Source organism: Podarcis pityusensis (assembly GCF_964106645.2).
Source record: "Podarcis pityusensis genome assembly, chromosome: 16".
NCBI lineage: Eukaryota > Metazoa > Chordata > Lepidosauria > Squamata > Lacertidae > Podarcis > Podarcis pityusensis.
Window position 1 is genome coordinate 40,824,692 of NC_138041.1, and position 23,706 is coordinate 40,848,397.

At 47.8% G+C, this 23,706-nt stretch overlaps 3 protein-coding genes and 1 long non-coding RNA gene across 5 annotated transcripts in view; 2 read left to right on the top strand and 2 right to left on the bottom strand.

The window, feature by feature from the left end:
- LOC308466090 overlaps positions 1 to 23,706 on the bottom strand; it is a 190,401-nt gene that overhangs the window by 122,971 nt on the left and 43,724 nt on the right. The window lies entirely within an intron of this gene.
- Positions 387 to 6,260, bottom strand: HSCB (HscB mitochondrial iron-sulfur cluster cochaperone). Its single transcript, XM_080986620.1, has 6 exons — positions 5,968 to 6,260; positions 5,787 to 5,883; positions 5,360 to 5,449; positions 2,848 to 2,992; positions 1,284 to 1,331; positions 387 to 805 (listed from the first exon to the last, which is right to left on the bottom strand). Exons 1-6 carry the CDS (start codon positions 6,243 to 6,245, stop codon positions 714 to 716), a joined length of 750 nt encoding a protein of 249 aa, XP_080842746.1. The 5' UTR covers positions 6,246 to 6,260; the 3' UTR covers positions 387 to 713.
- Positions 6,380 to 19,650, top strand: CHEK2 (checkpoint kinase 2). Of its 2 annotated transcripts, none has more exons than XM_080986607.1 (14): positions 6,380 to 6,800; positions 7,879 to 8,003; positions 8,239 to 8,386; positions 10,221 to 10,314; positions 10,621 to 10,729; positions 11,523 to 11,576; positions 12,575 to 12,636; positions 13,217 to 13,316; positions 14,976 to 15,062; positions 15,442 to 15,605; positions 15,998 to 16,113; positions 17,295 to 17,380; positions 18,522 to 18,602; positions 19,473 to 19,650. In XM_080986607.1, the coding sequence occupies exons 1-14, from the start codon at positions 6,533 to 6,535 to the stop codon at positions 19,554 to 19,556; spliced, it is 1,578 nt and encodes a 525-aa protein (XP_080842733.1). In that variant the 5' UTR covers positions 6,380 to 6,532; the 3' UTR covers positions 19,557 to 19,650. The 2 variants fall into 2 exon arrangements, with proteins under 2 accessions (XP_080842733.1, XP_080842732.1); XM_080986606.1 differs by having other exon boundaries at positions 6,392 to 6,800; positions 11,520 to 11,576.
- TTC28 (tetratricopeptide repeat domain 28) overlaps positions 19,875 to 23,706 on the top strand; it is a gene marked incomplete at both ends in the record, with an annotated part of 131,231 nt that continues 127,399 nt past the window's right edge. The window contains 3 exon segments of the mRNA XM_080986564.1: positions 19,875 to 19,895; positions 19,898 to 20,065; positions 22,896 to 23,174. Of these exon segments, the coding sequence (XP_080842690.1) occupies positions 19,875 to 19,895; positions 19,898 to 20,065; positions 22,896 to 23,174 (468 nt within the window).

Here is a 23,706-nt window from a genome sequence, read left to right on the forward strand (position 1 = left end):
AGCAATGGTCCAGCTGCAAGGCTCTTCTTAGTGGACTGTGTACCAGTTGCTCATAAGAGTCCTTCTAGAGCTCCACTTTGCACTAAACTGGAATAAGGAACCTTCGACTCTCCAGGTGTTGGGGCTCCCTTGAGCCATGCAAGTTGGAGTGTCCCCCCCCCCGCAGGAAACATTCAGAACTGGACATGCTAAACAGTAAGTTGCTTAAGTGCCAGAAGATCTGGTTTCCTCAGAACTTCTACAAGCCTCACCTAGTTTGTATCCCTCCCTGTCTTTCCCTGTGCCGCATCTCACAGAACAGTCTTAGACCAACTCAGCCCTCACCAAATCAAGACAGCATGTCACCATCTAGCCTAACCTCATTTCTTTAAAATTCTAAACTGAAGTGTATCCAGAGGCCACACATTTATTTTGATTTATAAGCTTCGGAGCTCAAAACAAAGCATTACATGTATTTCCCAGACATAAGCAGGGCTAAATTAGGCAGTTCCTAAGTATGGCCTCATCCAAAGCAAGGTCTCTGCACTCAAGTGTTTATCAGAGAGCATCTTGACAATGGAGCAGTGAGATGTTTTCCACAGGTTGAGGAGCAGGTATCATGCCCATTCTCTTCCATGTCATGCCAAAGAATGCACTGCACCGTGGCCTCATTGCTTTGAGTTGCCTATCAAACATTCAGATGGGAACCACTCATCCTAGGAAATACTGTTAAGTCAGGAAGGGATTTTCTTCTTCTTCAGCTTTTCTTCTAGGTTTGCAAAATATTTCATTTTGGCTAGATATTTTTTGGCTTCTTGAAGATCATCTGCAATTAAACAAAGAAAAAGCAAATTTGTACTCCAGTGGGAACTTTGCTCCCAGCACTGAGAAATGGCTACACCATTAGAATCAGCACACTCCTGGCATTCAGGAACCCAAAGAACAGCAGGTTTTTGCAATATGTCAGTCAAGCGACTTCAAGAAAGTAGGCTGCTCTGCTGCTGGGCCATCCTGCAGAATTTAGTACTAATATCTCCTAACAGGACTAACCATTGTGTGCCTTAAGATCAATGTCTGTAGAGAAATGAGCCTCAATAAAACCAGTAAATGCATTCTATTTCTGAACAGCTCAGCTTTCCTTGAAAGGTAGGCTTTAAGCAAGTCCTTACAATCCAGAATGGCTTTTGATGAGCACTTAGCCCTGTAAGCCATGTGGATGGCACATGCCACATGCAGCTGGGAGCACAAGAGGTCATTTGCAAGCAGGTCACACCCCAAAGAAAGTAGGAAGGAAATACTCCTACCATGTTCAAACGCTCTGCTCACATCCTTAATCAGCTCCTCTTGTTTAGCTGGAAGGGAAAGAAGAGGGCATTGATTTCATTTAAGACAAAGCTGTTATCTACATGTGCCTTCACCCCTGTTCATGAGATGTCATGACCATGGATACTGTCCTTAGGAGGGCAAATGTTAAAGCAGCCTTCCGGGCCCATTGTCCTTACTGTTCTGGATTATAATTCCCATCATGCCCGCCTATGAACCATGTTGGCTTGGAAGAATGCTCTATTGAGTCAGGAAGCAGCAGATGTCTTATTGAAAGTCTAGCCACACCCACAAAGGGATTTTTCCAAAATGTCTCTAGAAATGAGAAAGTGCTCTCCGATTCATCTGATCTGTGACTGAGCTCACTCCATGTCAAGCATGGCACAACCCCCCCCCTTCAGTTCTTCCTTGTTGTACTTGCCCTTGACAAAGGGGAAATTGCTTGGGCTCCAGTGGAAAATATATTGAAAATCTGAGCTTTTAGTCTTTCTAGAAATGACACCGTAAGCCCCTTGCTGTAGTTTCTGCATAGAATTGTGCTTCTTAGGGATGCGGGTGGCACTGTGGGTTAAACCACAGAGCCTAGGACTTGCTGATCAGAAGGTCAGCGGTTTGAATCCCCACGATGGGGTGAGCTCCCGTTGCTTGGTCCCTGCTCCTGCCCACCTAGCAGTTTGAAAGCACAAAAAGTGCAAGTAGATAAATAGGTACCACTCTGGTGGGAAGGTAAAGGGCGTTTCCGTGCGCTGCTCTGGTTCGCCAGAAGCGGCTTAGTCATGCTGGCCACATGACCCGGAAGCTGTATGCCAGCTCCCTCGGCCAATAAAGTGAGATGAGCGCCGCAACCCCAGAGTCGGTCACGACTGGACCTAATGGTCAGGGGTCCCTTTATTGTGCTCCTTCAACACAGCTGGCTAGAATTATTTAGACATGGACACTCAAACTAGAATGTAACTGAATGGGACTGACTTCAGAGCTCAGATGCACTGGATTGCACACTGAGTGGTTAAGAACAAGGCTTTGCATTAATGATGCCCATAGTTATGTACTGATCCGTTTTTACACTTCAATGAAGATCAGCTAATGCATCCTCACACAGCTGTATTGAACGTCAAGATCAGGAACTTTCCCCAATCTACACTCCCAACCCTCAGAAACTCTCAATCCTATCAAGGGGGTGTGGGGAAATGACAGATATAGCATCTGTTGTGCCCAAGCGGCCTGCCCAGAAGTAATAGCAGCAGCTTCTGTGAGTGGGACACTTAAACTGAGAAAAGGAAGAAAGAGTTAAGATGCAAATGAAAACCCACAGGGGAACCTAAATTCAAAAAAACTCATTTGTTAGGGTTTGAAGCAGAGAGACAGGAGTCGTGTGTTTTTTCATCAACAGGGTGACCTTTGAGGTGGCTTTATAATTCTAAATACTGCTTCATGTTGTTCTGTGGAGGTTTTCATTACTGTGCTTTCACTCCTTGATAGATTCCCACCCCTCACCCCACTGAAAGACAGCATAGACACCTCTTCAGGCACAATTCTCCATCTTACCTGCAATAAAGTTTTCCATCTCTTCTATTTTAGCATCATTGTTTGCATCTGACAGTTTCTCGTTAATTTCCATGATTTCTGAGAGAAACTCAGGGTCTGCCTCAGTGTCTGTTCCTTTCTCCAGCTCTACTCCATTCAACTCCAGCTAGAAAAGAATGATAATGGCTTTTAAGAACTTCCTCACTTCACTCTGAAGGCAGCCTGTGAACCATGAGAATTGATCAGCACCTGTTGATGCAAAGGGCAGTAGCTACTTCCTATGGAAAGCTGAGGTAGACTGGAGCATGGAGATGCAATGCCACTGCTGGGCTGGAGATTCACTCTGGTTGGCTGCAGGTACAGCTAGCCTGAGGAGGGTGGGTTCAGCACTTTGGGAGGGAAAAATAAAAGGAATCGAGAGTTGGTATTCTTGGCGCTCAGCTGGATAGGTGGATAGCCTTTTGGCTGTTTGTGTAACATCCACCCTGAGGGAAAGATCTAGAGCCAGAGAAAGGAGTCTTTGAACTGAGTGTCAGATTTAAAGACAGTGGAGTATACAGACAAATGAGAACTGGGAAGCTGAATTTGAGAAAGGAAAAGTGGAGTTGTGAAGGAACACTCCACTTAGGTTTCAGTTCAGCAAGAAGGGGATAGATCTTCTGGAGACAACTAATCCCAAACCAGTCAGGAGGGGTGTGGTGATCCCCTGGTCTGTCATACTAATAGAGGAGCCTCAGGAGTGTGATTTATAGAAGGCTGGGAAGCCAAGAAAAAGTACCAACTTGTGAAGAAATCATCCATAAAAATGAATGCTTTAGCTTAAGTGCTACTTTTATTTCAAACTGCTCTAGTAATTAATAATACAGGCTGCTTCAAATAATGGCAAAGGGAAATTTCTAGATTTGTCTAGCAGGGGAAGAAACTGAGAATAAAGTATAAAATTCTGATAGAAGCTAAAGAAAGATGTGGGTTCTCGCTGCCAAACTTACTTTATATTATGACACTGCTTGTTTATGTTGGTTAAAAGCTTGGATACTGTTGAACAATATTCAGTTAAATTTGGAGGGGTACAATATTAAATTTGGTTGGCATGCATGCTTTTGGTATGGTAAAGCTAAAATTTATAAGAACTTTTTGAACCATGTAATTAGGAAGAATTTATATAGAGTATGGAGGACACATAAAAATCTGCTAGAAAGAAAAACACCCTTATGGCTCTTGCCTATGGAAGCAATCTCACTGAAAAGACTGAACATGGGTCAACAGTGGACAACATACACAGACCTTTTGGACATTTTAGATCAAGAGGTAAAATTGAAGAAACTAGAAGACATCAGAAACCAGGTGACGGACTGGCTACATTACCCGCCTACTGAACGAAGTGTTTAAGTAAGATAAGCAGTGTGGATTTATGAACCAAAGTTCCAGATCTGAAAGGGAACCAGTAGAAAATAGAGGAAAATTAATTTCTAGGATGCATAAGAGTTTGTTAGAATGGGAAACAAATGATGACTTGGTAAAATCTGCTATGATTCATTGGACAAGGGATGTAGGACATAATACAGAATTGAGCCTCTGGGGAAAACTGGAAAACTGGTTTGAAATTTACAGTTTTATGCTTTGAAAGGGGACGCGGGTGGCGCTGTGGGTTAAACCACAGAGCCTAGGGCTTGCCGATCAGAAGGTTGGCGGTTCGAATCCCCACAATGACGGGGTGAGCTCCCGTTGCTCGGTCCCTGCTCCTGCCAACCTAGCAGTTCGAAAGCACGGCAAAGTGCAAGTAGATAAATAGGTACCGCTCCGGCGGGAAGGTAAAAGGCATTTCCGTGCGCTGCTCTGGTTCGCCAGAAGCGGCTTAGTCCTGCTGGCCACATGCCAGCTGTACGCCGGCTCCCTCGGTCAATAAAGCGAGATGAGCGCCGCAACCCCAGAGTCAGCCACGACTGGACCTAATGGTCAGGGGTCCCTTTACCTTTATGCTTTGAAAGATGTGAAAATGATTTATAGAAGGTATCTGGCACTAAGTTAGCAAATATGTATAAGTCAGAATCAGATACCTTCTGTCAAGAAACAGAAGGTACATTTTATCATATGTGGTGAACATGCAAAGCAGCTAAAGGTTTTTGGGAGATGATATGTAACGAGAAGTGGAGGCAGTAGGGACACATCCCTCCTTAGTCTTTCTTTAAAGAAGCAGCTTACTGTCAACCAACATCCTCCTCTTTTCTAAACTGTCCTTATCATCTCTCTCCCAGCCTGTCCTTGTCCAGGGGCCAAACTAGGCTTTATTTCACCTGGGTCAAAGACCCCACTTGGCATCCCCCATGTGCATTTGTGTACACAAACACACAGGCTGGGAGACTCAATGGAATCCCTCTGGAGGCTTCATCTGTAGCTAGGGGTCTGCATTCTCCCCTTTGCTTCGATTGGCCTTTGACCTGAGCCAGCAGGGCTTTGCTTCTCGCATGGGTGGTGTGAGGCACTTTGGCCAGGTGTGAGTGTGTCATCCTGTGGAACACAGCAGGTATCTTACCAGGTACAGCCCACGGCTCAGGGGGCTCAGGAGCGTCCGGTAGGCTTTGTTAGCCAGAGAAGAGTGTTGCTTGGAAAAATTCTGCTCCGCCTGTCGAAAGAGCATTGGGAGATAGGCTCACCAGTACGCCTGAGCCACCACTGGGAGAAAAGCACAGCGAACCCAAACAACTGTGTTTACCTTACACTTTAACTTTACTCTGACTCGCTGGCACAAGAGGTATAATCCATTTACTGATCTGCTCCCTCCCATGACAAGAGAGGGTGGCAGAAGGGAAGGAGGCACCCGGCCCAGGCCTTGCATATGGAAGCGGAGGGGACGCCCCCCTAAAGAGCCATGGGGTGTCTGTCTAGGACGTCTGTGGCTCGGCGCCCGTGCGTCTGCGAGGGCCCCCCGGGGTGGGCGAGGGGCGGCCTGCCCGCCTGACCTGAGGTCTCTGGCTGAAGAAGTCGGGGTGCAGCGCTCGCTGCAGGCTCCGGAAGCGCTGCTGGACGAGGCCCACGTCCACCCGGAAGCTGCGCTCGCTGCAGGCGAACGAGAGAGAGAGAGAGTGAGGAGGGGGCGCGGAGAGAGACCCCGCCCGGCCCAGCGCCCCCCAGGCCACGCACCATCCCAGGAGGCGGAAGAGGTCGGCGCGGGGCTCGGGGGGCTGCAGCGCCCGGCACGAAGGGCAGAAGAAGCGCGGCGGCGGCGAGGCGGGCGGCAGAGCCAGGCCGCAGCTCCAGCACGACGCCGGAGGCGGCGGCGGCGGCGAGGACGAGGAGGGCGAGGGCGAGGGCCAGGCGGCGGCGGCGGCGGCGGCGGCCCAGGGGGGCGCCCGGGGGTCGAGGAGGCGCCGCGGCGCCGCCGCCCAGCGAAGCCTCCTGCTCAGCGCGTCCCACCTCATCCGCCCGGACTACAACTCCCGGCGGGCCCTGCGCGCCGGCTCGCCGCGGTTGGCTTGGGCTCGTGACGCAGGCCTCCGGGGGCGGGGCTGCCGAAAAGGCGGGAGGCGGCTGCCGGGCCGCGCAGGGAGCCGCCAGGTGCGCCGCCGGGTGGGCGCGGGGCCGGGGGGGCTGGTCTCCTCGCCGGGAGAGGCGCTGCGGAGAAGGCCTCGGCCGGAGGAAAGCGCGCCTGCCTGGCGCTCGCTCGCTCTGCCGCGTCGGCCGGCAGCCCTTCTCCCGGGAAGCCGCCATGTCCCACGAGGAGCCCGGAAGCGACTCCCAGCCGCCGCCGCCGCCGCCGCCGCCTCCTCGCCCGCCGGCGGAAGGCTCCAGCAGCTCCAGCGGCACCCCGGGCGCCAGCCAGTCGTCGTCCAGCTCCGGCACCCTCAGCTCCCTGGACACGCTGCCCACGCAGGACCTGCCGCCCATCCCCGAGGACGCGGAGCCCGGCCCGCAGGAGCCCTCGCCGCAGCCCTGGGGCCGCCTCTTCAGCCTGGCCAGGGGCTTCCCCAGCTGCGGTGCGTGAGCAGGCTGCCCCCTCACACCGGCTCCATCCCTCCGTCGTGGCCCGCGAGGAGCAGCAGCGGCTCCCCTGGGCTTCAGACCAGAGGAAGGGACCTCTGCTTAAATAAATCACAGCATATAAAGCTTCACCCGCAAAACGCTATGGAAAATACGCAGCTGTTGCCTCTTCAGAATCACAACTGGGTGGAGGGATGAGCAGGCACAGGCAAACTCGGCCCTCCAGATGTTTTGGGACTACAACTCCCATCATCCCTGACCACTGGTCCTGTTAGCTAGGGATGATGGGAGTTGTAGTCCCAAAACATCTGGAGGGCCGAGTTTGCCTATGCCTGTTCTAGAGGCGCGTTTGCTCTAAGGGAGATCCACCTGTGCCAGCCAGAGAGCCTGTTCCTTTGCTAAGAAGGGTGCTCTTATGCACCAGGTGGGAAAACTCAGTGCAGCCAGCATCCTCCACTGTGGAGTTCCAGAAAAACCAGATCCAACTGGGATATTGCTTGTCCAGCTGGGATGTGATCTTGTACCCTTTTCTTTTATATGAGCACTCGGGAATAAGGCAAGTAGTGGAATGGGCTCCCAGGCCAGCCACTCGCTAAGGTGTTTCCTTGTGTTAGAAGGAAAAGGTATCGGGAATTCATCTACATGTTTTACAATCTTGGCCAAACTGCAGCAGTTCTGGTCTTCCTCTATATTTGAACTGCTGTTCATTATTTTCAGCAGTTCACTATATGTTTTGCTTCCTTCTTTGTCTCTTTTTGGATGATTCCTCATTATCAGGGACTGGGGTTTTGCTGGGAATCACCTTTTCCTTTTGTTAATACCGTTCTGGTCTTTGATGCCAGCAAGCAATTGCCCTTCTGGTGAATAAAAGTAAAAGGAGAGCTTGTTTATAAACCCACGTCAGATAAATCTCTGGTAGGTTTTAATTTCTCAAAGCTTTTTGATTCAGATGGGGAGATGCCTACTATGCTTGAGCCTCCTTTGCTCTTCTCAGACCCGCAAGAGGATGCAGGTGTGTTTTCCACATGCTGTTTCCTTACTTGGGTTTTGTGCTCTTCTTTTCCCCCACCCTAGACTGTGTGAAAAATGAGTACTGGTTTGGGAGAGACCCAAGTTGCGACTACAGTTTTGCTAAGCTGAATCTGACTGAGACAGAGCTCTATAAACAGTACAGCAAAAGGCACTTCCGCATCTTCAGAGTAAGTACTGCAGAGATTCCTCCTTGCTTTCTGCTCTGGGCAACAAGTTCCACTTTGAGGAAGTTTTCTGGTGGCAGTGAATGGGTGTGCCTGGGTTGTGTGCCCTTCTGGCTTGCAAGGTTTATGTGGGGCTCTTTCTGCAGAATTTGAACCCTTCCTATTTCCTCGCTTGTGATTCTGCTGTGAGGGAGACCCTGCCAAGTGGACTCTCCTAGCTCACTGTCCTTCCTCCAAGGAACCAGGGCCCAGAAGCTGCCACGTGGCCTATATTGAAGACCAAAGTGCCAATGGGACTTTCATCAATGGAAAGCTCCTTGGGAAGAGCAAGAAGCTTCCCTTGGCAAATGTTGCTGAAATCTCACTCTCCCTGCCCCACAACAAAGGTAAGATTCCTTGCAAACTCCCTGGCTTACAGGGGCATTTTGGGTAGTGAGTGTAATCCAGTTTTCAACCTTCATGGTTTTATAGTGACACAGCTTGATGAAATAGTGTCAAAATTAACCCTGAATGTAATGTAAGAGGCAGTCTGTATCAGAAGAAACGCCTCGCTCTCTGTGGGTGATAATCTCCCTCCGCTCCTGTTCCCCAGTGGCTGCTGTTCAGAGTGACGCACTTGGAGCTGTTGTGTGGTAGTGCACAGGTAGACAACGAAATTCGTTAGCCCAACATGTAGGAATGGACACTAGCTTGGATGGTTGTTGTTTTTCTAACTGATTTTTAATTTCAAGTAAGAAAAAAAACCCATACAAAGAAAGCAGTTTAGTAGTAGTACAGAAAGGAAATAAAAACAGTGTCTGATGGTTGTAGTTTTAGACCTTTTAATAAAGGCAATCCAATGAAAGTGTCTCTCCATAAGTCCAGTCCCTGCCTATTGCTATTCCTTTTGTGACATAATTAATTTGCCCATAAGCACAATGTCACATATTTGCGAAATCCAGGCTTCAAAAAGATTTGCATTTGCAGTTTTCCCATATTTTTGTGATCACTAATCTAGCTGCAGTTAATAAATTGAGGATGAGGTCTTTATTGGTTATTGGTTATGTTCTTAAACTGAGGGTAAAATAAGATAGGAAGGCCAATTTGGGGTCTTCTAGTAGTGATTGTCCCATTGTTTGATTAATTGTTTGAAAAACTTTCCCCAAGGGAAATTTTTTTGGGCAGAACCACCAAGCCAGGTAAGTTGCATTCCCACCAGCAAAAGTTGGATGTGTTATAATTAATTCTGTATAATCTAGCTGTATGTAGCATCAATGTGCTATCTTAAAAGCATGTTATTGAGTTGTAATTGAGATAGATCCACATGGTAGTTTATTCCAAATTTGTTCCTCTAATTCTTCTTCAAAATCTTTCCCCCATTTTAGTCTTAATGAAGTGAGAGGAAGAGTAGCCAATTGTGTGTGGATTTTATTTTATTTTAATTTTTATTCAATAAGAAACTTTATTGTTATTACTGTATTGTCATTTTCATACAGAATGGTTATTGACATAAGCACATACAAAATGCAGTAAGAATGATGAATGTAAAAATACAAGTAGAAAAATAAAATGAGAATACATAGGGGAGGGGATAACTGGGAGACAACTGAGAGTGCAACGCCGCGTACACTTATCACATATAAGAAGAAAAAGGTTAGTCAAATTATGTCTGAGGATTTTCTGTGGTTGGGAGAGATTCCCTTTCCCAGTGGGTTGGTTGAGTTGAGTAGTTGCTCAAAACTATTTAAGTCGTGTAATGCTTGAATCTTATATTTGGCTGATTTAGAAAATGTCTAATCTGGTATATCTCTAATCAGCCACATCGTATATCTTCCAATACAAAGGAGCAGTTGATTAGCTTGGCTGGTTTTAAAAGCAAATGCATTGAGGACAGGGCTGTCAATGGCTTTTAGTCATAATGGTTGTATAATAATATCTGCTGGAGATCATGACCCAAAGAGGGTTGTTGCGCTCATGTCTTGCTTATGGGGTTCCCATATTGCCCTCCACCTTCCGCAGTGAAGGCAGACTTTCCTGGTGTGTAGCAAAGCAATTTGGAAAGGGATCTCATTCTGTCAGCATTATTAGCATTGTTACATATACAAACACATTGTTCTTCTGATCTCTTCCATTATGTTTGGCCACAACACTGAGCACTGGAGATCAGGAAGAAAGTTGTATGTTTTCCTTGCAATAGTAGTTATTGGACTGGGGTCTCCTCTCCTTCCTCTCGCTTTCCAGTATTTGTATTCTCTGACCTCATGGAAAGTGATCATCAGCTGGAGTATCCCAAGGAGCTCACAGACAAATATATCATATCAAAAACGTTGGGCACGTAAGTTAGAGTCTTTCTGCCTGCCTATCTTACATGTTTTCTGCAATGCTGTCTTTAGGGAAGACCACTGAGAGTTGCACCTGTGGGCCGGGGGTGGGGGAGTGGGCATCATGAGGTTTCAATGGTAGCCCTCAGTGGAGGTGAATCAGCCTCCTCAGTCTTTTGCTCCCACATCAGGGGATGAGAGAGGACAGGACTGTCCTCTGAAGCTCTGTTTAAATCTGGGGCACTGCAGGCATTTCTTTCACAGTTTCACCATCTAAATGTTAGAACCCTAACCTTGAAGTAGCCTCCTTTTTCTGCTAGTGGTGCCTGTGGAGAGGTGAAGCTGGCCTTTGAAAGGGACACCTGTAAGAAAGTGGCCATAAAAATAATAAATAAACGGAGGTTTATGGCAGATGTTTTGCCGGAGAATGTAAGTATCTCTTTGTTTTTGTCCTCTGGGCAGGGAATTTTTGATGGAGGGAAATATTATTTGTAAAGTACCTTAGGTTGTCACCTGTGCTCTGTAGATGATTAAACATTGTTTGCTTTGACTGCTGCTGATTAAGATGATATATGCAAATTTATTTGTGCTAAACAAATTGTGGATAACTCACAATCTTAAATGACTCACACCTCAGTCCTAAACATATAGCATGGAAGAATCAGTGGAACTTTTGTGGCATGTGCTGAGGTTTGTGGCCCTAGTGGAATTTGTAAAGTTACCTGATTGTGCCTATGTGAGCTTTTGTTTCAAGAAAAGTATTGACTCGTCCAGCCTCCCCCAGGTTGGATGTTTTAGACTACAGTTCCCATCAGCCTCTGCCAGCAGGGCTGTGTTGCCTTTAGCTGATGGACATCTTTACCCAAAACATCTAGAAGGCACCAGGTTGAGGAAGGCTGGCCTAGTTTCCTTTTCTCTCTCTCAAAACAATCTCCCTGATACAAATCAGGCGGTTCTACAACTCTGTGAAATTTCAAGGACTCTTCTGCCAGCTGAGCCGAGTGCCTTATGTTTGGCTTTCCTGCTTTTTTTGCTGCAGCAATGCAGGCTGTCTTCAGCACTTTTACTGAGGGCAGGAGGCTTGATGTTCTGTCAGTGTGTGAGCTTCCTTCTGTTTCGTTGTCCTCTTGCACCGTCAAGCACCCTCAAGCTAAGCAGATGGGCTCATTCTAAAGCTGTGCAAGTGACCTTTACGCTTTGATGTTCCATTGTCTAAAAGCAGGACAAGCCTTTTAATGTGGAAACGGAAGTGGAGATTCTGAAGAAGATTGACCATGTAAGTGGGCCCTTAAACCAGGCAGCTTTTAAAATTATTTTTACCTCCCCTCTTCTTCTCACTAAAGGCTAGGGCTGGGTGATATCTGGTTTTCAACTTCACAATATATCGCTAGCTAAACATCGTGATATCTTGATATGTTACAGTGTCTGAAATAAGCATGGAGCTGGTTTTCAACTTAGTGATATATTACCAGCTAAACATTGCAATATACTGATATATCATAATGTCTGAAATAAGGATGGCGCTATGTAGAGGCATTGGCTGGCTTCATGGTTGCTTCCACATTGTGATTTTTGCATGGCACACACGCACACTCATGATTAGCAATATATTGCCAGGTCAAAAATTATGAAACTGATATAATGATACGGACTTGAAGTGGTTTTGGATGATATATCGATATATTGTCCAGCCCTACTAAAGACCTGACAGTGGTTCTAATTTATCTCATATGCTACTAGCAAGCCCATTTTCTCGGGGCAGATTCTGATGTATGCAAAATGGAATCCACTGTGCCCAACAGGCAGAGTATTGTGGGGCTCAGCCTCAGAGGAACCTAAAGGTGTTCAGAAGCACAACAAAAATCTTAGGGGGGGAAATTGCTTAAACGTCGGAGGAATTGAGGCCAGGGAATGGTGCTGGCTGACTGACTGTTGAAAGGCAGGGAGGAAAAGTAAATTAATTTGAAGTACCTTGGGAGAGGGCAACGCAGGCTGGAACGGTGAACAGCAACATACCATGCTGCAACAGTTTATTGCAGTTCCCACTTATTTTTTTACTCAGTGGAGTGTGGCGGTATATTTAGGTCCTATGGTGGAGATGTCATTCTTGCCCTTTGTCCTCACATTTGTAAGCATTTTCCTTTGAACTGAGAGTTCTGTGCTGTTCTTTGGCTTCAGGAAAAAGGAGCTGTTTTTTTGGAGGGTGTTGCTTTCTCCGAGAGCGGCTTTTTCCTAGAAAATGTTTGGATGTTTTCCTTTCCTTCCTTGCTACAGCCTTGCCTTATCAAGATAATAGACTTCTTTGAAGGAGAAGACTTTTACATTGTTTTGGAATTGTAAGTTATTCTTCTTTGTGCTCTTTGGGGCGGAGGGAGCAGTTTTGTGCCTCAAGTCTGTGAGTGGCAGTGTCTAAAATGAGCAGTTCAGTGTGGCTATAATTAAAGAAGAAGAAAACTCAGGTGACGACTGCTGGAAATAGAAGCTAAGGAGATGGAGTGAATGGACAATCTAGACAGCCTTTCTCAGGGGCTGGATTTGTATTGGAACCAGCCCTCTTCCTCCTCGTTCAGCTGTTGTTCAGACTGTTCCATGTTTAGTGCTCAAAATAATCCCTGTGTGTAGAGGTTCTCATCTCAGAGTCAACAAGCCTCTTAGGCTCCAGGCTGCTTCAGAATTTTTCTTGCCATTTTGGAAGATATCCTTGGTCATAGAGATGTCAGCATACAAAGACTGTCTCTCCCCTTGGCTTCCTTGCTAGTGTTTGGCTAGTCTTGGAAAACTAATTCTAGATCTTTGCATGCTACACTGAAGAATTTTGTATCCAGTGATGAAAAATAGTTGCTACTTTCCATCATGAACACCATTTCCATTTTTATTTTGCCTTCAAACATGGGTTTACTCCGCTCTGTCTTTCAGGATGGAAGGTGGAGAGCTATTTGACAAGGTTCTACGCCCAGCAAGACTGAGTGAAGCAACGTGCAAACTTTATTTCTATCAAATGCTTTTGGCTGTGCAGGTACCCCTTAACTCTGCAAAACTGGTTGTCTCCCGGTAATGTAGGGTGAGCTTGGCTTAATGACTGTTAATGTATTCACTGGTACAATCTGGAGTCTGCTTTGTTTGCTGCACCACATGGATGCAACAGCCTCTTTTGTTAAACCTTCTGATGAGCAAAGGCTGTTGTGCTGCTTCAAAATATGGTTAACTAACCTTGCTGGATTGGCTGACTATTGGCTGGCTAGGGATGATGGGAAGTGGGAGTCCAACCTGGAAGTCTACAGGTTAGCTGCCCCTGATGTAGCACATGGAAACATTTACTGCATAGACCATGCAATGTCTCTAAACAGAAGTGTACCTCTCTTCATCACTTGGATAATTCACAGAAAGACATTACATCTCTGCACCCTGAGGAAGTGCCACAGCTCAGTGACAGAAAAGATAAGAGCAGTTTGCTGGATCAGGCTGGTGGACCATCTAGTCCAGCATCCTGTTCTCACAGAAGTCAACCAGTTGCCTGTGGGAAGCCAAGCATGACCCCAGCCCAAGAGCCCACACTTCCTGCCTGCCTTGGACTGTGGAGGTGGAACATGGCCTTCAGGGCTAGAAGCCATTGCTCACCTTATTCTCCATGAAAGAGAGCCTTTTGTTTTATTCCACGACTGCTAAGCTTTCTCAAGAGTTTTTTTATATTATTATTTAACAAAATTTATATACTGCTTGATTATAATAAAACCTTTAAGCACTTAAAAATACAATTATCAATAAGAGACAGTTAAAGCAGGTGTTTAAAAGCAACCAGAGTCTTGGACGAGGTCCTTTGTGAAAAGCTTTGTGAAATTCCAAATACACTTTGCCGGCTGGATCACATCTGTAAGCTTGTTGACATTCTTAAAGAACACTAAAAGGTTAGCAAGACAGCATAGCAAAAACAGTAGCATAGCAAAACAATAGCATAACATAGCAAAACAATAGTAATTATAATAATGTACAAAGCCCCCACATTTCAATACAGTGGTACCTCGTTTTGAGTCCGCCCCGTTTAGCATCCATTTCATGGAATGTCTGTGACAAACCTGGAAGTGCCGGAACGGGTTACTTTTGGGTTTGCTGCATGCGCAGAAGCATAAAACCACTCCATGCATGTGCGCAGAGCAGCGCTTTGTCAAGCGTCCCTTTCGTCAAGCGGATCCCGGACTCAAAACGAGGTACCACTGTACTATAAATATAACAAGATTACATAAACAACATGCAGCATCCAATAGCAAAAATAACAAGGGAGCCTCATAGTTTCACCTTAGTCCTGGAAACACCCTTCCCATGATGTTGCTCTCATGATGTTGTTTCCACTGTGGAATCCTCTTCAGATTTTTCTATTCAAGATTGGGAGTTCAAGATTTATTTTCTTCAAGATCAGCTCTAAGCATTGAACTTGCAATGTGGACCTGTTGAATTATTCTGCTACACTCTGGGCAATATAGATCACACACACACACACTAAGTGTCAGTTGTTTTTGTTTATGAAGTGCTCGTGGCTGTGCCTGTGAGGGGGTTGACTAGGCATGGAAGGTAGGACATGGTACTCTAAAAGGAGCGGAGATGCCACCTGCAAAGGTGTGTGAGCCACAACAATCTGTTAATTGCATAATATTCTTTCTCTTTTTGGCACTGTGCAAAGTATCTTCATGAAAAAGGCATTATTCACCGGGACCTGAAACTGGAGAATGTGCTGTTGTCATCTCCTGAGGCAAATTGCCTTATAAAGGTGAGCAGGAGTTGTCTAAGAATTCAACCCTCTCCTCCTCAACCCACATCATGTGCTTTAAACAAAGTTGCTCTGCGAGATGCTTTGACCCAGGTCTCTGATGTCGATGGCATTCCAGTGCATGCCACTCAGTTATCATGGAATGAAATATTTAAGACAGAGGCCATGAGTGCAGGGTGTGTTTGTGAAAGACCTTGTGACTCTGCTTGGTCTCCCAGGCCCTCTTTGTCTCTCCCTCTGCAAAATCTTGTCTAGCAGTTTTTTTACATACCTAGGCAGGGTGGCTTGGGACACATGCAGACCTTCATTGCAAGAAGCAGGTTAAATGACTTCTGAAGTTTTGATCAATCTATTCTTGTTACTTTTCTTGTTGTACAAGATAACAGATTTTGGTCAATCCAAAATTCTTGGAGAAACGTCCCTTATGAAAACATTATGCGGTACACCTGACTATCTTGCTCCCGAAGTTCAAAATTTTGCTGAGACAGGAGGTTATGGGCGCTCAGTGGACTGCTGGAGTCTGGGAGTCATTCTCTTTATTTGGTAAGAAACCCAGGAAGGCTGACAAAGGTTTGTGTCCTCCCATAAAGTGTACCTGTTTGTGGGTGAAATTTTGAACACATTGACTTGAATACTTTTTATTTTTAATTTTTGTCTCTTGCCCTTCCATGGAGAACTAAGGCTGAATTCTGTGCAAGACTTACTTGGATGTGAGTTCATTAAAGTTAGTTTGACTTCTGCACATGTAGGCTCAAGCTTTAGTTGCCTGTTAACCTTGTAACAATCCTGTAAGGCTGAGTGAGGGTTGCATTTCCACGCGCTGTTGTCGCCGTGGAGTTGAGCCTCCAATTCCCACTTCAGACATTGCCCCTCTGCCCCTTGTGGGTTTTTGGCCGCAGGGCTGCCATGTTTTTCTTCTTGTTTGTCTCAATTAGCCTCTCCGGATATCCACCCTTCTCTGATAAAAATGCTCGTCTGTCTCTGAGGGAGCAGATCGCCCAGGGAGAATACTACTACTGTGCAGAAATATGGCAGCATGTGTCAGAGGAGGGTAAGGCATTGGTGTGACCCTGCTTCTCAGGACAGAGGTGTGTCTGTTGACCATAGAGGCACCAGCATTGTTTAAATGAGAGAGCTGTCTAAAAGACTTAAGCGTCATTGTGACTCAAGCAGAAGGTTGGTAGTTCCAGCCCATCCAGGGACAGCTGTGGGCAGCATTCCTGCATTGCATGGGGTTGGGAGGGATATCCTTCGGGATCCCTTCCAATTCTACAATTCTGTTAGTGCAAGGCATGTTGGCTGGGACTCAAACAAATGACACAAACTGAACTGCTGGGGTCTTCTTCCTTGCATCAAAGGGAAGCCTGGCTAAACAATGGCGCTGAAAGGAACTTCTTGTCTCTTGAAGGCTACCCGTGGCTTCCAATAGGGAGCCAAGGAGACTTACAGCATCCTCCTGGCCCTCAAACAGGTGAAAGAGGTGAGGTACCTTTTTCCTCTCCCACTTAGGAAGCAAGGGCAGCAAAACCACACAGGTGTGTTCTGAATAGCATCTTACAAGGTAACTGGCTTATGGCTTGGCACTAAGTGCATCTGCATCTCCTCAGCCACTGTGCCATGACTGGTGATGTTAATGGCAGATGCTACCGCAGTCAGACTTCCTTCCTTTCTTGCTTGGGCTTGTGGCAAGGGCTCAAGGCATCATTTTAACCCTGGTCTTCTGTGTCCTAGTGCACTTAATATCCCTCCATGGTATTCTGCATTCCAAAAAGATGTAGAAGTGAGTAAGCTGTAGGAATGGAACAATATTTTCCCATGGGTTTGGAAATTTATGGGGTCCCTTGTTAACAGTCCTTTTTGGCCCCTGTAAGACTAACCGATTCAGGCTTTGTTCCTGTACATACTTATCACAGAGCAATCCCCTTGGAATTAAATGAAGCTTATGTTTGAGTAATGTACAGTTTCTTTGGCCTGAACCCACACTAGAAATTGTGACAGCAGGAGCCTCTTCTGAATATAGGTAAGGTACTTAAACATTGAGTACTAACTACAATGTTTATGTATCAGCTGTTCCTTTGCAAAGGAGGAGGACAGGGAGGGAGCCAGAACAGGTGGGCGCCACACATGTTTTCTCCAAGCAGAGAAGCAGGTGTGGCAGGCTGGACTAGAGGGGCCATGAGGGTTTCATTCTGTTATTGCTGAACTACAGCACATTTTGCTTTGTTGTTTCAGCCTTTGACCTCGTGCAGAAGTTGCTAGTGGTGGATCCACGGAAGCGCCTTAAAGTAGAAGAGGCCTTAGAACATCCCTGGCTTCAGGTATACGCTCACCTGAGCTGTCCTATCTAGGTAGAACAGGACAGGATGATTTTGTTCATTTGTTTTGTTGAAGATGTTTCTCAGTGGCCCCTCATAACAAAATGCATCACAATCCACAGTAGACGAGCCATATATCAGGCAGGTCTTTAACAAGCATTGAAAGCCCTTATTTTGAAGTGGAGGCAGTTCCATTTGCTGGGTGCCACAACTTCAAATTGTGGCATGATAAGACCTGAACAGGCTGTGACAGCCAGGATGACCTCCTCCAACAGTTTTAGTGTATGGAATGGTCTGTATTGGACAAATACAGGTTCCAAGTTGTTATTTTTTCTACCCCACCTTTTTCCCTGACAGGACCCAAGGCAGCTTACAGATAAAAGCAATAATTGCTACAAACCTAGAAAAGTCAATAATTAAAAAAGCACTTAAACATTAATAGAATTAAAAGAATAAACATAAATGAAATCTATTTAAAACATACAAATAATTATAATAAAACCAGCATGGCACCAGCCCTTTCACTAAAAGTAGTCAGTTCCCAAAAGCCTGTTGGAGCAAAAAGCTCTTTACCTGCTGATGGAGGGACAAGTTCTTAGCGTTTTGTATGTCAACGAAAGACAGCCAATGGTCAGTGTGTGGAATCTTCACAGGGACACCATGGCAGTGAAGATAATGCCTTGGCAATATGAATGGAGAAGGGGAGTTGGGTGTGTGGCCTCCTTAGGGGCAGGGGCTTGTACCTTTGGCCAAGGCCAAAGACCGCATTCCACCTTGTTTACGTTTCTGCTTGCTGAATCCTGCAGATATATTTCCCTCTCTCTGAAATATAGTGGACCCTCCGGTTCTGGGGGTCCGTCTGCAACCCGAAAAGTGTCTGAGGCAGAAAATCCAAATAACTCCTCCCACTGTAGTGGGGAAGGAACTGACAATTTGATGCCCTCCAATAGGTACCCCAGAATATGCTGCCTGCCTGAGGCTGGAGTCTGCTCCTTGCGTCCCCTCCATCCCCATTCTTGCCTCCCATTGCCTGCCTTGTGGCCCAGCCTCGTTCTTGGCTGCTTCACACTGTTAATCAACTGCTAGAATTATGCCACCCTATGATTTCATTTTAAATATATGTGCAAATACATATTCTCCACAGGATGAAAATATGAAGCACACTTTTCAACGGTTAATCACTCAAACTCAGGAGCCGGTGCCTGCCTCAGAGGCCTCAACTTTGGTATCTATTTCTTATGATGGGTTGCTTGAAGAACTTGTGAATTGATTTTAGAAAACATTTGGGGGGATTTTCCTTTTTTTAAAATGGGAAAATAACTTAATTCAACACTGGCTTGTGCTCAAGCAAGCACAGGCATTTGGGAGCGCTGCAGCAAGGTGTAAGGAGCCAGAGCCCTTGGGTCACCTGAGGGTTTTGACAGGTGAAGCCGTAGAGAGGCCACTGGAGGGCCTTGTGGGGGGAAGATGAAGAATGAGGGGGGTGGTAGCCCCAAACAAAAATAGTGCAGTATAGTGGCTTTATATTACAGGAGTGCATTGACTACCCATGAAGGCACAAATACAATTGGCATTTAAAGAAGTAGAACAGAGTCCTACAACCATATGCTAAAACCAGCCAAATCTATATGGCAGCAACATAAAATGGTCACCAGATATGAGATGGAATAAACTGAAGCAACTTTTCCAAGGGGGGTGGGGAATGGACTTCTCACTGAGGCTAAAAGTCCTCCAAGTATTTTGGAATATTTGATAGGCGGTGTCTCTTTCAGAGCGGCTGGTCTGCTTCTCTCTCTGTTTCATTTGATCCTCTTCTTCTAGATAATGCAGTCGCTTCTGGAGGCAGAGTGGTGCCTATAATGATGGGTTGTGCCAGTTCAGGCCCCATGCCCAGCCACAGTTGGCAGCAATCCATGGTTTGCAAACCCACTTCAATCCGTGGTTGCTGGTTTGCCTTGTGGACACCAAACCATGTTTTCTCCAATCATACAAGGGGCTTTCTTAGGCACCACGGAGTGTCTGGAGCACTGCTGCACCCTTCCATGGCCTTGCAGCAGGTGGTTCCACAGGTTAATCCTCCTGCTTTCTTTTTCAGCCACCCACCAGCAGGAGAAAACGGCGCCACTCGCAGGAGCAGGCTGGTCCCTCCAAGGTGCAAAAAGTGAAGATGGCTTCTTAAGGGCTGTTTTTTAAAAAAGAAAATTTTATAAGTTTATGAAGTTCTTTTAAATTGTAGTACATGAATATTTTGGTAAATAAAAAGCTTTCTAAGACCAGCGTGACCTGGTTAATTGTGAAAAACTCCCACTGTGTATACCGTGCCTGCCCTACCTGGGGAAGGGGGGCGAGTGTAAGCGATCCCTTCCGACGTGCGCGCGTCGGTCCCTGTCCTGCCCCGGACTTTCTGCAACTTTTCGCCTGCAGTTGGAGGGAGCGGAGGAGGGGCGCGGCCGCCCCCCGTCCCCCCCAGCGGGGCGGAGCAGCGCACAGCCCGAAGATGGCGCCGATGCCGCCGCCGCCGGCGGGGCGGGCGCGGGCGCGGGGCGGCCGGCGGGCCGAGGGGGCGTCGCAGCCGCCGCGGTGAGCCGGAGCGGGGCCGCCATGGAGCCCGAGGCGCCGCGGAGCTTCAGGCGCTGGCGCCGAGGAGGCGGCGGCGAGCGGGATCCTCGCGGGCCCCTTCTAGCCGGGGTGAGCGCCGGGCGAAGCTGGAGGGACGGGGCCGACGAAGCGGGGGCGGACTCGGGCGCTGGGAGAGGAGGGGGTCGTCCGGGCAGGCGGCGATTTCTTGCCGCGCCCAGCGCCACGTCCCGGCTGGATGGGGCTCCCGGCGCGGGGCTGCGGAGGTGGGACGTGCCTGGGGGCAGCCCCTGCCGGGAGGCGAGCGCGCTCTCCAGGGCGCCCTGGCCGCTCCTCCGGGGCTGCCTCCCGGCCGGGGGGCCCCGCGCCTCTCTGGCGCGCCGGGGTCTCTTTTAGGGCAGCAGGGGAAGGGCGCTCGGACAGCTTGGCTCGGGGAACTAAAGGCGAAACTAAGCCAACTTGACGCGTGTGCGCTGAGGCCAGCTGGAGGGTTGGGTGATAGTTGCACACTGTGAGGGGGGCTTTTTTGTTAGCGCCCTTGAGTATAAAAAGCGCCCCCCCCCCACTTCCAGTGTTTGTGCAATTTTCATACAGATGGGTATAGATCTCTCTCCCCTCCCCTTCTGGCCTGCCTTCTTTCCGTTTCCTTGCCTTGTCTTTCCCTTGCAGGATGGGAGTTGTAGTCCAAAACATCTGGAGAGCTCCAGGTTGGCTGAGGCAGCTTCTGCTGTAACTGAGTTGAGCAGACCAGAGTTTCCAGATCCAGGAAGCTGCCTTGTGCCAGACCAGTTGGTGGGCTCATCTCCTTCAGTACTGTCCACTTTGGTAATGCACTTCCAGCTCCTGTGCCAGAGAAAGGCTTTTCACTCATCTGCTCCTTAATATACGTGTGCATGAGTACACACACACACACACACACACACACTCTGGAGGCATCCAAGTTGCACAGTTTCAGCTATGCTTGCCCTACGAGAGCACACCCAACACTCCCAGAGCTGTTGTGCTGCTCAGGCCTTGGTCCGGGGGGGGGGGGGCTGCTCTGGGACTGGTAGGGATGCTGTCTCCCCAGCACTGTTTGCCTTACAGAAGGCTGGCTGGCTAGCTGTGGGGTGGCTTCAGGGGTAACACGATTGCACAGTTTTCGCATATATATGAAAAGCAGGGCTGGCTCAGGGAAGGTGTCCTGCAAGGAGGTCTGTATCAATGCCTTGGCACTAAAGTGGTTAATAAAGAGCTGGTTGAGAAAATGCTCTCTCCTTCCTGGGGTGAGAGGGGAGAAAGTGCCATAAGCTGAAAATCCTGAAGAATTGCTATTCAGCTTGTTTCACTTCACAGCGGGGGGCGGCTCCCCCCTGAAGGAGACCATTTTATCCGGCATTGTCTTTGGGAGGCCTTTGGAGGAGCTGGGGCTGTGGATGCTCTTGAGTGGGAGCTGCAAGGGCACCAGGTGCCGGCCTGCCTTTTCTTACATGGGCCAATGATGAGCAGGTGAAGAGCAGCAAAGCTGTTGTTGCCTTGCTTGTTTTGCATCAAGTAGCGAAGGGTTCCTGCTGTTCTCCCAGTCCCTGAAACCCGCCACCCCTGCATGCAGCCCTAAGGGCTGAGCGTGAAGCTTCCTAGCCAGAGGGCAGATTTATTCCTTGCCTCCTAAATAAAAAGTAGTAGAATTAGTGCGGCCCATCAGGCAGCTGCAGGTTCCATACTAGTCAGCTGCCTCCATCACTGTCTTAGACTGGCGTTGTGCAGACAGTACATTTTCCTTATTGGGTCCTGCTGCCAATTAGCAGTTACTCCAGGCCATTTGAGTTACTTCTAGGCTTTCTGAGATGCTTGCAGGAGCTGTGGCTTCTGTGCAAAGTGTCTCTGGGTCCCAGCACCTGACTTACGTTGGGCCAGCTGTCCTCATGCTGTCCACCTGATTCCGCCAGGTACTGATGCCGGCAATGGGTGGGAAAGGAGGAGGAGACTGAATGATAAGAAGGAGGATGAATTATCCGCACGTTGGGACAGTTTGAAGCTAGCTTTGCTTACACCCCTTAAAGAAAAGGTACTGGAAGACAGTGATGCCTTCTTCAAGGAACACATTATCTGCTTGTAGATGATCTTCCTTCAGCAGCTTGTAGGCTTCTGCCATAGCCATAAATGAGAGCTTGGCCTCGCGGATGCAGGAATGCCCCCAGCCTCAGAGTTTGCACCACTTCCAGTCCAACCTGTGTGTGCCAGTTTGCTTGCCCCTTAGCTTCCTTGACTTTGACTTTGCTAAAATGTGGGGGGTTGTTCTCGGGGCGTGTTACTGTGGCGTTGCAGAGAACATGTTTTGCCCTGACAGCTGACTGCTTTCTCCTCCAAGAAAAGTATTTGTACTGCACTGGAAAAAGATGAAAGGATGTTCAGTAAATAACTGAGGGTGGTGGGGGTGGCAAGAAATAAGCATTACTATTCCTTGAATCAGCAGTTCTGATAAATGTAGGTAGGGCTCCTTTCTGAGCAGCTACAGGGGAGGTCAGTTTGGGAGGAGGAAGACAGCATTTAATCCAAGTGTGTACAAAGCCACCACCCTCAGATTTGATCTGTGATGTGTGGCTAATCCCACCAGCCGGGGTTGGTTTTAGTATAGTGAAAGGATTTTCACTGTGGTTCCTAGGTCAGCCTCTGGGGAAGGTGAGGACCTTCTACTCTGCTGCTGCTTGCCTTTTTAAAATGAAGCAAAAAGCTGATGACCCCATCCGGGTTGATTTGCCAGCTATTGGGGCCTGAGGACTTGGAAGAAACTTTCACAGGGCCGGAGCACTGAATAATGAAAACCTGCAGTGACTTCGCAGGGTGGAAGCCATTGTGTCTTTCCTATTACTAAACAGCATTTTAGTAAGTGCAGGAAGTGCTGCTTGTTCTAGCTGATAAATTGGATAAATGCCTCCTCCTCCTCCCTGTCTATTTGCAGATTTCTCTGTTTGGGTTGAAGCGCTTTGAGAGCAGAAGCCCTGATGGCCCCGTGCTGAGCAAGGCCGAGTTTGTTGAGAAGGTGCGCCAGAGCAACCAGGCCTGCCACGAGGGCAACTTCCACAAGGCCATTGTGCTCTACAGTGAAGCTCTGGCCGTCGATCCTCAGAACTGCATCCTGTACAGCAACCGCTCGGCAGCGTACATGAAGACGCAGCAGTACGACCAAGCCCTCGATGACGCCATCCAGGCACGCCTCCTGAACCCCAAGTGGCCAAAGGTAGGGTCCGCACAACTGGGCACCTAAGGCTCCCGCAGCAGAGGTCCGTGAGAGCCAGATGCACGGCCTTCCCTGGCTTGCTGCCTTCTGCCAGAGGGAGAGAGCAGGGCTGTGTGCTCTGCCCAGGGGTGAGGGAGGGTGGCTCCTCACCTTCTCTGGCCCCTGTAATTTTCATTTATTTATTCATTTTGTATACCGCCCTTGATCTGAAGATCTCGGGATGGTTCACAGCATAAAAATACAAGATAAAAACACAAAACTCAATAGAAACAGGAACAAGAGCAAAACAAACCGATAAACCTACCTTCCACAAACACATTTAAAAGGATACAGGATGTTGTTCAGCCAAAGGTCTGGCTGAAGAGGAAGGTTTTTGCCTGGCACCTTTCCCTTTGGCTTCTGAGGTTCCTGTGGATAGTTCCCATGCTTTTCCAAGTCCTGTCTGTATTTAGGGCATTCACAGCTATCTGCTAGTCCTTCTAAGAGTCACACTTGGTACGCTTTCCATCAGGCTCCTGGGCATGCTGCTCTC

Excerpts from the sequence above, each read along its gene's own strand:
- HSCB (XM_080986620.1), bottom strand. The coding sequence starts at position 6,245 with ATGAGGTGGGACGCGCTGAGCAGGAGGCTTCGCTGGGCGGCGGCGCCG. Across the intron at positions 5,450-5,786 it reads TCTTCAGCCAGAGACCTCAG|GCGGAGCAGAATTTTTCCAA; the intron begins GTCAGGCGGGCA and ends CTCTTTCGACAG. Across the intron at positions 806-1,283 it reads GAGCAGAGCGTTTGAACATG|ATGATCTTCAAGAAGCCAAA; the intron begins GTAGGAGTATTT and ends GTTTAATTGCAG.
- CHEK2 (XM_080986606.1), top strand. The coding sequence starts at position 6,533 with ATGTCCCACGAGGAGCCCGGAAGCGACTCCCAGCCGCCGCCGCCGCCG. Across the intron at positions 12,637-13,216 it reads TTTTACATTGTTTTGGAATT|GATGGAAGGTGGAGAGCTAT; the intron begins GTAAGTTATTCT and ends TCTGTCTTTCAG. Across the intron at positions 16,114-17,294 it reads GCAGCATGTGTCAGAGGAGG|CCTTTGACCTCGTGCAGAAG; the intron begins GTAAGGCATTGG and ends TTGTTGTTTCAG.